Source organism: Chiloscyllium punctatum, chromosome 7, assembly GCF_047496795.1.
Source record: "Chiloscyllium punctatum isolate Juve2018m chromosome 7, sChiPun1.3, whole genome shotgun sequence".
NCBI lineage: Eukaryota > Metazoa > Chordata > Chondrichthyes > Orectolobiformes > Hemiscylliidae > Chiloscyllium > Chiloscyllium punctatum.
This window is the reverse complement of record NC_092745.1, coordinates 43,196,846-43,208,951: the sequence shown is the minus strand read 5'-3', so window position 1 is coordinate 43,208,951 and position 12,106 is coordinate 43,196,846. Positions and strand designations below refer to the sequence as shown.

At 43.5% G+C, this 12,106-nt stretch overlaps 1 protein-coding gene across 1 annotated transcript in view; it reads left to right on the top strand.

The window, feature by feature from the left end:
• The first annotated feature begins 671 nt into the window (after positions 1-671).
• imp3 (IMP U3 small nucleolar ribonucleoprotein 3) overlaps positions 672-12,106 on the top strand; it is a 271,163-nt gene continuing 259,728 nt past the window's right edge. The window contains exon 1 of the mRNA XM_072573434.1: positions 672-957. Within this exon, the coding sequence (XP_072429535.1) occupies positions 821-957 (137 nt within the window). The 5' untranslated portion in view covers positions 672-820. The remainder of the gene's footprint in view (positions 958-12,106) is intronic.

Below are 12,106 nucleotides of genomic sequence, written 5' to 3'. Positions count from 1 at the left end.
TCTGCAGTCATTGTTTTTACCTAACCCATTACCAGCTGAAGTTAGGTGCTAGCTTTTTCTATGAGTTCACCCCAAATCCCTCTGCGCTGCAGCTCCCTGCAGTGTTTCCCTATTTAAGTAAAATTCAGCCTTCACTTCTTCTTCCAAAGGACATGACCCCAGATTTTCCCACAGTATTCATTCACCTACTTTTGTCAGTTATCTCTCTCCTCTGTAGATTTTATCTTCCTCTCCCTCTATGTTCTCTCTGCCCCGTGGAAACACAGTCTCTCCCCAGTACAATCACTCCCTTCTGTATATTGTCTCTCCCCCATATGATCTCTCATCCCTGTAGTTTTCGCCCCCTCCCCCTCTCTCTCTCTCTCTCCCTGCCTTATGTGGAAAATCCCTCTTACACACTGTCTCTCTGGCAGAGGCTCCCCCACAATCTCTCTCTCTCTCTCCCTCACTTTCTCTCCTTCCCTCCTGTAGAGGTTGTCTCACTCTCTCCCCCTCCATTCTGTGTGAGTTCCTTCATATTCTCATTCTCTCTCCCTCCCATCACTTTCTCCTTCCCTCCTGTAGAAGTTGTCTCACTCTCTCCCCCTCTATTCTGTATGAGTTCCTTCATATTCTCATCGTCTCTCTCCCTCCCATCACTTTCTCTCCTTCCCTCCTGCAGAGGTTCCTTCATTTTTCTCATATAGAAGTTCTCTCCCCCTCCATTCTGTATGAGTTCCTTCATACTCTCTCTCCCCCCCCGCCCGGATCTCGAGAGTTCTTGCTGTTGAACAGGCAGTGCCGCGGACAGCCCGACCTCTCACCGAGGACCCCGGTAACCATGGTGCGCAAACTGAAGTACCACGAGCAGAAACTGCTGAAGAAAGTCGATTTTATCTCCTGGGAGGTGGACAACAACCTGAGCGAGGTGAAGGTGCTCCGCCGGTACCGCATCCAGCGCAGAGAGGATTACACCAAGTGAGTACGAGAGCGGCTCAGAGAGCAGGCCGAATGGGCGAGGGGTGGAAACACAGGGCGCTGCCATCTTGGCCAGGCCTTAGCAACGGAGTCGTGCTCCCCTGGAGGCAATACCCCCCCCCCCCCGCCGCATTGTCACCCCTTCCCCCCCCCCCCCCCCCGCCGCATTGTCACCCCTTCCCCCCCCCCCCGACACATTGTCACCCCTTCCCCCCCCCGACACATTGTCACCCCCCTCCCCTCCCCCGCCGCATTGTCACCCCTTCTCCCCCCCCGACACATTGTCACCCCTTCCCCCCCGACACATTGTCACCCCTTCCCCCCCCCCGACACATTGTCACCCCTTCCCCCCCGACACATTGTCACCCCTTCCCCCCCCCCGACACATTGTCACCCCTTCCCCCCTCCCCCCCCGACACATTGTCACCCCCTCCCCTCCCCTCCCCCCCCCCGACACATTGTCACCCCCTCCCCTCCCCTCCCCTCCCCCGACACATTGTCACCCCTTCCCCCCTCCCCCCCCGACACATTGTCACCCCCTCCCCTCCCCTCCCCCGACACATTGTCACCCCTTCTCCCCCCCCGACACATTGTCACCCCTTCCCCCCGCCGCATTGTCACCCCTTCTCCCCCCCCCGACACATTGTCACCCCTTCCCCCCGCCGCATTGACACCCCTTCCCCCCCGACACATTGTCACCCCTTCCCCCTTCCCCCCCGACACATTGTCACCCCTTCCCCCCTCCCCCCCGACACATTGTCACCCCTTCTCCCCCCCGACACATTGTCACCCCTTCTCCCCCCCGACACATTGTCACCCCTTCTCCCCCCCCGACACATTGTCACCCCTTCTCCCCCCCCGACACATTGTCACCCCTTCTCCCCCCCCGACACATTGTCACCCCTTCTCCCCCCCCGACACATTGTCACCCCTTCTCCCCCCCCGACACATTGTCACCCCTTCTCCCCCCCCGACACATTGTCACCCCTTCTCCCCCCCCGACACATTGTCACCCCTTCTCCCCCCCCGACACATTGTCACCCCTTCTCCCCCCCCGACACATTGTCACCCCTTCTCCCCCCCCGACACATTGTCACCCCTTCTCCCCCCCCGACACATTGTCACCCCTTCTCCCCCCCCGACACATTGTCACCCCTTCTCCCCCCCCGACACATTGTCACCCCTTCTCCCCCCCCGACACATTGTCACCCCTTCTCCCCCCCGACACATTGTCACCCCTTCTCCCCCCTGACACATTGTCACCCCTTCCCCCCCCCGACACATTGTCACCCCTTCCCCCCCCCGACACATTGTCACCCCTTCCCCCCCCGACACATTGTCACCCCTTCCCCCCCCGACACATTGTCACCCCTTCCCCCCCGACACATTGTCACCCCTTCCCCCCCCCCGACACATTGTCACCCCTTCCCTCCCTCCCCCGACACATTGTCACCCTCCCCCCCCACCCCCGACACATTGTCACCCCTTCCCTGCAGGTGATTCCTAGCAAGCCACAAAACTGTAGAATAAGAATGGAAGTGTATGAATTGTTTTATGTCAACTGAGTGACTGCAACAACAAAAGTAAACCCTGTCCATTTGATCCTGCAAAGTTCTTGTGCCAAATTTATGTGATTTGTATATATATGTCCTGTTCCATTTGCAGGACAGATTCGCCAAAGGTGGTAGAACTGTGGTACTTGACCAGGATAGAAAGGTCCTCTAAGTCATCAGCAAGTTTATACTTTGAGGGATCATTTCCATTTTCAATTTATTTTCTAACTCTCTTTCTATTTTGTATAACTTCACGTTTTTGAGTTGGGAAATGTGTTCTAAAAGTGATTGACTCTGGACCTCATGAAGTCTCATGGCTTCAAATGAAAGAGAACATGCCTCATTCTTATGGACAAACACTGAGGAATACCAGAGACCATGCAGGGAGGAGCAATGGTTTGACCTTATAGATGTGTCAATTTGCTGAAGCTATAGCAGTGAACTATATCTATGCCAAATAGTTGAAAGAACATTATCAGATGCTGCTGGAGAAACTCAGCACATCTGGCAGCATTTATGGAGAGAAAGTAGAGCTTAAATTATACAGTGACCCTTCTTCAGAAATAACATGCTATGGATAGAGCTAAACTATCCTACAAGCAACAGATCAGATCAACATTGTGCACCCCTTCCATGAAAGGTGTGAATAGTTGAATCGCAGATAAGAGGACACTTCATCCTCAATTATCAGGGTGGCTAGCTTATCAGCGCAAAACAACATGTACAAATATATTCAACCATCTTCAGCAAAAGTGCTGAGTGTGTGATACATCTCTTGAGGTCCCCTTTACATGGATGACAGTCTTCAACCATCGATTTGCTCGGTGTGATAGCTAGATACAGCAAAGGTTATGGCTATCTCCAACACCCAGCTATTTCTGCTGAAGACTTTTCCTTCAGAACCAGCTAGATCACTAACAATGCTGTTCCATGTAACTCCAACGCTATCAGTATGGAAATTTACCCAAATATGTCTCATCCACAGAAATCCTATCTAGCAAGTTACCACTAATCATATTTTCCACCACTTTGCTTGAAGATTGTATTTGACACTGCACACAATAAACATTTACTCAGTAAAAATCTGCTCACTCGTGTTCAGTTTGGGTTACACCAAGACAACTCAGTTCAAAACTTATTCCAGTCTCTTTCCAAGCATACAAAATGTTGAATATCAAAGATGATTGACTGCCTTTGACATCAAAGCAACATTTCATTGAGAATGACATCAGGACCTCAGTAAAAATTAAGTTTGTGAAAATCTTCAGGAAAGTCTCTGATTCAGTTCTAACATGAAGGAAGATTTTTGTTATTTATGCTCAATAATTCAAACTTCGCTAACATCGCTGCCGAAATTCCTTAGAATAGTATTGTTAGCACAACCATCTCCAGATGGTACATTAATAACATTCTGTCCAACATGGGTGGTGGAGGCAGGAACCTTGTAGCATTTAAGAGGTATTTACATATATGCTTCTAATGCCAAGGCTGTATTCCAAGTTCTAAAAAAGATTGGAATAGAATAATTGGGTGGTTGTTTTTGACCATCGCATACGATATGGCCTTCAGGGCCTTTTTCCGTGCTGGAGACCTCTCTAACTCCATCAGGTTCAACGTGTGGATGTTTGCTGATGATTGGATCTGAATATAGTGACATCACAACTCATTGGAATCAATAACAACCCATGCCTGCCTGCAGCAAGACAGGAAATGTTCAGGCTTCAGCTGATAGGTGTTAAGTAGCATTGAACAAAAGAACAAAGAAAATTATAGCACAGGAACAGGCCCATTGGCCCTCCAAGCCTGCACCGATCCTCTATCTAAACTTGTTGCCTATTTTCTTAGGATTTGTATCCCTCTGCTCCCTGTCCAGTCATGTATCTGCTGGATTGCCTGGATTTGTGACACAAATGAAAATCTCGATGACAAAACCTAACCATCATCTCTCCACATTAGCACCATTAACTTCCCCCACCATTAAGGTGAGGTTTTCGTGGATCAGAAATTTAACTGAATAAAAAATAGTGTGACTACAAGAGAAGGTCAGAGGGACATAACTCACCTGACTCCTCCAAGCTTGTCCACCATCTACAAAGTACAAGTCGGGAGTGTGACGGAACAGTCGACGCATATCTGCATGAGTGCAACTCCAACAACGCTTGAGACACTCAGCACGACTTTTCAGGAAAAAGTAACCTATTTGATCAGCACCCCATACACTATTTTACAATATTTGGGTCAACCACTTCATAGTGGCAATAGTGTTAACATCTACAAAATTTGCCAAGCTTTCTTTGGCAGTCACTTCCAAATCTGTGACCTCTACTACTTGCAAGGGCAGGAAGTGGATGGGTCACCACACCCTGAAAGTTCTCCTTCAGGTTTTCGATCATCTTGAGTTGGAAATATTTTACCAATCCTTTATTGTTGCTGGGTCAAAATCTGTGAGATTACGTTGTTCTGTGTGATTACTAATACTATATAGATTATAGTGGTTCAAGAATCTTTCACACCAGCACCACCTCTGTTCGAAATACATAGAACAAGTACACATCAGAGTCTAATGAGAAAATCATCTTCCTTAATGTTTAGGAGCTAGTTGTGTATAAACTGGCTGTTATGTTTGCCTACGTAATAATATTGGGCCTTCAAAATGATTGTGATTTGGGATGTTCTGAGAATGTCAAAAGTACTGTATAAATCAGAGTTTATTTTTCAAAATGTTGCAGTCATATTGATCATGTCCTAAAATCAATATTACTGGTATGGTTTGATGTAATATGCATTGAGTATAAAACTGTTGTTAATCATTCGGTTAACTGATTAACTCGTTATCTGGGTATTCTTATTGAAACATAATGTACTGAAAGGATTGACATGATAGATGTTGAGAAGATGTTTCCACATGGGGAAGTCATGGACGAGGGGCAATAGTTAGAAAATAAGGGGACATGCATTTAAAATTGAAATGCAAAGGAATTACTTGTCCAAGAGGGCTGTGAATGTCTGCAGCTCTCTATTCCAGAGAGTGTTGGAGGCTAGACTACTGAAAGTATTTAAAGAGGGGATAGGTAGATTTTCAAAATATCAGGGAATTGAAGGCTATGATGAGCTGGCATGAGAAAGGAATTGAAGCCTGGGGCAGATAAACACAGAGTCATAGTAATACAGCATGGAAACACCTTCCGGCCCAACTCATCCATGCCAATCAGGTTTCCTAAACTGAACAGGTTCCATTCAGCCTATATCCCACTAAGCCATTCCTATCTGTGCACCTGTTCAAATGTCTTTTAAATGTTGTAATTGTGCCTCCTTCTACGACTTCCTCTGGCAGCTCATAAAAAATGTTGTCCCTCATGTCAGTTTTAAATTTCTCTTCTCACCAGAAATCAATGCCCTCTAATTTTGGACTTTCCTATCCTGGGGAAATACCCTTGGTCATTCACCTTATCTGTGCCCCTCATGATTTTATAAAGCTTTATGGGTCACCCCTTGGTCTCCTATGCTTCACGGATAAAAGTCTGAATCTATCAGCCTCCCCTGAAAACTCAAACTTTCTTGTCTCGGTAACATCCTTGTAAATCATTTTGCACCCTACTTCTGCTCCAATCCTTATACTCTTAGGTACTGTATTGTGTCCTACTAAACCACCCACAATGCCTTACCTGTGCTGAAACAAATAAGAGTTCAAGGCTTTAAAAGATTAATATCATTCATCTTTCTATGGCCAAGTAGAATCAAGAATAAAGTTAACATTTTGGGTCTGGGAACACATGTTCTGAGAAGGGTCATTAGACCTGAAATGTTAACTCTGATTTCTCTCCACAGATGCCGTCTGACCTTCTGAGTTTCTCCAACAATCGCTGTTTTTGTTTTGGATTTTCAGCATCCACAGTTGTGTGTGTGTGTTTCTTTTGCTTACCATAAATAATATGCTCCTCTTAAATGTTTGTTTAATTTAACCTAAACTGATCTAAACTACTTGCTTCTAAAACCTGCCTTTAATGTGCTTTCTCATGTTCGACCTGAATATATCTGCTTTTCGGCTGTGTCCTTTGTTCTAACTTGTACAAGCAAATATTCTTGACCAATGCTACACCTGCAAGTCCTATCAATTTGGACATCATCTTTGTAACCCGCTTCAGTTTCCTTTCCTAGCAGTTCAAATTCTTTTTCTCTTTCTTGCTTATAGGGTTAATGAGGTTGTCAGTGCTGTACAGAAGTTTAAACAAAACTCTATATGGTAGCAGGATAACCTTCTTCAATTGGTAAACATTCTGATTCTTCCAGGTTAGAACATTTTGTTTACTTTCCTAAAGGCAGCCAGATATTGGATTGATGGGAGAGATTGGTCAATTCTGAGTCCTGGCCCCTTGCCCTAACAGATAATTGTCAGTATTTTTCCAGTAACCAAATTAATCCATATGCTTATTTTGTATTCTTAAATGTTGCTCTATTAAATTGTTCTTGCCAATTCTCAGGCCACAATTCTGAATTGCAAATTATGCCAATTAGACTGTTTGTGTTGCAAGAAATGAACAGTTTCCTCAAAAGACATAGCGTGAATATTATTATGCAAGTGCTCAACAAAGGTTTCTTGAGTCAAGAGAATGAAGGTACTTCAACAGCTGAGGAAGAAAATGCCAGTTTAACATGTTAAGTTGCAGCTCTTGATTAGAAATGTTCAGACAGTTTCTGTGACCAAGAAAAACCTGTTGAAATTGTTGTGCATTTCTAGTACTGTGCTTTATTTGCTGAATTTTATTTTGCAGGTTTTAAAAAATATACATGTTTTGAATTAGCTAAGTGAGCTGGATAATAGCAATGCCATGATTTATTTTCACCATTGCTAAGCCTGTAAGGGATAAATTAACCAAGAACTACTGTTTAATTTGGTGACTTTCGCTGAAAGTGAATATTTGTAACTGTTGGACAAGGACAGGATTGGTCAAAATAGCTGATTAACTCATTTTTTGGCCTCAGTATGCAAATGAAGAGAACCCCGATGAAGTTGCTGGTGTTGTCTTTCTCCATTTTCCAGCATGACTTACCACCTTCAGGAGAGGTGGAAGGAAAACAAAATGCGAGAAATGGAGTGACAAATGACTCTGCTACTGAGAAAATTTTTGCATCATTTCTAATATAAAAATTGGGGTGTTTTTACAGTCTCATTCCTGATGAAGGGCTTATGCCCGAAACGTTGATTCTCCTGCTCCTCGGTTGCTGCCTAACCGGCTGTGCTTTTCCAGCACCACACTCTTCGACTCTGATCTCCAGTATCTGCGGTCCTCACTTTCTCCTAGTGTATTTACAGTGGTTCCACTCTCATTGAATTGAACTCAAAATTGTTTGCATCAAAAGGAAGTGACTGTATAATCGTGAGTTGGGTGTTTATCTAATTCTCCTGCTGGTTAAGTTCTACCTAGAACTGTTTTGAATTGCAATATCACGCATACTTGTGCCTTTCAGACCTCCAGTGAACTTTTGAATCTTCTGTAAAATAAAAGAAAATTACTGCAGATTCTGGACACCTGAAATAAAAATTGGAAATGCTGGAAATACTCTGCATCTTGGGGAAGAAAAAGACAATGTTTGTAGGATTTAAAAATGCCAGAAAATGGATGGGAGTGTGTACTTTTTCCAAACACACACATATGGCTCAGCTGGAAATCAAAGAATAACAGAAAATAATGGAAAAACTCGGCAGGTCAGACAGCACCTGTAGAGACGTTGATAAAAGGTCATAAACCTGAAATATTCTGTCCCCACAGATGCTGCTGAGTGTTTCCAACAATTTGTATTTGCATTACCAAACAATAGATGTTTCGGTAATGAAATTCGTACGCTTACAGAGAGTCCTTGAGCGCAAACCACAGCCAATTATGTTTTACGCAATAGCTATGTGCTGATTACATAGGAATACGTTCAAAGATATTCTTGAGACTAGTAGTTTTTTTTAACAGTAGCCCACTATTCTAGAAAAACTAAATGAAGCTGTAGCATGGAGATCTGTGGATGCAAAAGCAGTTACCTGCTTGTAGTGACTTAAATACAACTATAAGTAGAGGGTGTTTAAGATTTACCGACTGAGAATTGAATTTGATCTTGATATCAAGCGCTGCCTTTTTTACTTTGACACTTTTTTCAGTTTGCATTGCATAACAGTAGCATCTGAGCACTGTCTGCCTGTTAATATATTGCTGAAACAAATGTTGGCAACCAACTGGAAAAATCATAGACCTATAAAAGAAAGATATCTGTGATCATGTTGCCACAATACATGATTTATGTTCAGTGATTTGAATGAGTGAAGCTGCTTTATTTTCCACTCTCCATGACTCATACCAGACCAATATCACTGGAGAAATACCTTTTCAGTTCGAGGTTAAAAAAGCCAGTACAGTAGCCAGGTTCAGCCTTGGAACAAGATTTAATTATGACAAAATTAACTTGTTTTTTTAAACCTTTCAAGTCAGTTAATTGGGATGTCTTTACACCTGTGACTGTGTGCAAAGTAGGCCACCAACTGTAGCATGCCTCCCCGATCCAGTAACAATGATAAACCACGTGCATTTGAAAGTAGATATGTATGAGGATACTAACTGCAATTCCTTTTTGCGAGTGCTGAATTGATGGCCATTAATCTCAGCAGGGGAGCAGCTCATAACTATTCAATATTAACTATTCATTAAGGTTCTTAATTTTTTTATTAACTATGCAGTTTGTATGATAGTGTTAATTGGTACCATTTGAGTTGTGAGTTCTTAATTCAGCATAATTAGTTTTGACTTTGAACTTTCTAATTTACCACAAGTAGCACTGATTTATCTGAATGCTTTTGTTTATTGGCATTATTTCAGATTTTGTTTGGATAATTGCAATTTATTTATTAAAAATACTTACCTTTGGAAGCTCAGTAATCCTTTGCTGAGCCAGTTTCCTCTTTATGCCATGGGCAGTGTGTAACCTTTCAATGCTTGAACTGATTTTGCAATTTGTAAAATGCAAAAGGGAGTGGATGGAAATTCCTACAAAATCAGGATTAGCCTCAATCTTATTTCTTAGTTTGCAGTCTGAGTTTGACTTAGAATTCTTTGATCTTTGTTGTTTACATTTGAATGTAGGAATTTGAGTCATTAAAAATTCTTGTTCAGTGTTTTCATTATTTATCTTTTACCTGCCTACCATGAATGGTAAAGGCATCCAATCATTTGCACAAAGTGGACAAATGTAAGTGGACAGAGTAACATATTGTTGGATGTTGGTGGTGTTGTTGGCATGAAGAAGCAGTACGGGATAGAGGATTATCCACTTGCCAACTTTGAGTTGATGGAAAGGATGAGACATCAATCACATCACAGTTGGAGTATTTTAAGAGGCATCTAGACTGATGTGAAGGGAACTTTGATAGGAGTCTACATGATGGTAACTCAAACTGTATATGTAGAAATACAGGAGAAAGTGAGGACTGCAGATGCTGGAGATCAGAGCTGAAAATGTGTTGCTGGAAAAGCGCAGCAGGTCAGGCAGCATCCAAGGAACAGGAGAATTGACGTTTCGGGCATAAGCCCTTCTTCAGGAATTAAGTTACGCTTCTTTATGAGTTTTCCATGTGGGACCTTGTTTGGCCTTGCTCAAATCCAAATAAACTACAACTACTGCCCTGTCCTCATCCAAACACTTGGTCACCTTCTCAGAAAAATTCCACCCGATTTGTTAGACATGACTTCCCTCTGACAAAACCTGAAGATTCCTGAAGAAGGGCTTATGCCCGAAACGTTGATTCTCCTGTTCCTTGGATGCTGCCTGACCTGCTGCGCTTTTCCAGCAACACGTTTTCAGCTATGTAGAAATACACACCCTGTCAAGATACGGAGTGATTCAAGACATTGAATAATGTCTAACCAAGTTTTCCTGAAGCACAACATGGGCACCAGTTGTCATTTGCAATCCTGGAACTGGAAATCCTGAATCCAGAGATTTATAGTCTGGAACTGTGGGATTTTGTGACTTTGGGAGTGATGTTAAAATGGACAGAACACAATACAGATCGCGCTTGTGCTGTTCCTAACGATTAAAGGTCAAATTGCCGTAGTCTTACCAGTCTACAGGGCTGCTTATTAGAGATAGGACTGGTGATGGTTTAACTTGAAGTCACCATGCCTTAGTTGAAAGGAGAGGTTGAGAAGGAGAGTCCTTCATGGTAACTTCAGCTGGTTTGGAAATTGAATTCACACTGTCGGCGTCACTTTGAATTGAAAACCAGCCATCTAGAGTTAACAAGATCAAACTAACCTACACATCTTACTATCATTCATGTGCCTATCCAAGGCTTAAATGTCCCTAATGCATCTGACTTTACTACCACTGCTGGCAGTGCATTCTACGCACCCACCACTCTGTGTAAGGAACATACTTCTGACATAGAACATAGAACAATACAGCACAGAACAGGCCCTTCGGCCCACGATGTTGTGCCGAACTTCTATCCTAGATTAAGCACCCATCCATGTACCTATCCAAATGCCGCTTAAAGGTCGCCAATGAATCTGACTCTACCACTCCCACGGACAGCGCATTCCATGCCCCCACCACTCTCTGGGTGAAGAACCCACCCCTGACATCTCCCCTATACCTTCCACCCTTCACCTTAAATTTATGTCCCCTTGACATCTCCTCTAAGCTTTCCTCCAGTCACCTTAAAGTTATGTCCCCTCATAGTAGCCATTTCCAGCTTGGGAAAAAGTCTCTGGATGTCCATTCTATCTATGACTTTCATCATCTTGTACATCTCTATCAAGTCATCTCTCATCTTTCTTTTGCTCCAATGAGAAAAGCCTAGCTCCCTCACCCTTCTTCATCAGACATGCCCTCTAGTCCAGACAGCGTCCTGGTAACTTTCCTTTGCACCCTCTCTAAAGCTTCCACATCCTTCGTATAATGAGGTGATCCGAACTGTGCACAATATTCCAAGTGTGGTCTAACCAGGGCTTTATAGAGCTGCAGCATAACCTCGTGGTTGTTAAACATAATCCCCATGCTAATGAAAGTCAACATACCATATGCCTTCTTAACAATGCTAACAACTTGGGTGGCAACCTTGTAGGATCTATGGACGTGAACCCTAAGTTCCCTCTGTTCTTCCACATTGCCAAGAATCCTGCCTTTAACCCTGTAATCTGCTTTCAAATTTGACCTTCTAAAATTAATCACTTCACACTTTTCCAGGTTGAACTCCATCTGCCACTTCTCAGCTCAGCTCTGCATCCTGCCAATGTCCCATTGCAACTTACAATAGCCATCCATACTATCCACAAGTCCACCAACTTTTGTGTTATCGGTGAACTTTCTAACCCACCTTTCTAGTGACCCTTGTTCACTGGATGCAGAACGTGAACTCTGCTTTTCCTCCCTGGATGCTGCTAGACTTATTGAGTTTTCTCAGTAATTTGTTTTGTTTCAACATTTTAATTTGTATAATTTTTTAACCTCAATCCATCCTATGACATAAACCACTTCATGATACTTTTTAAAATCTTTTATGCTGTTCCTTGGCAGCACCATCCAAAGACATGATGTTCAACATGTACAATCAG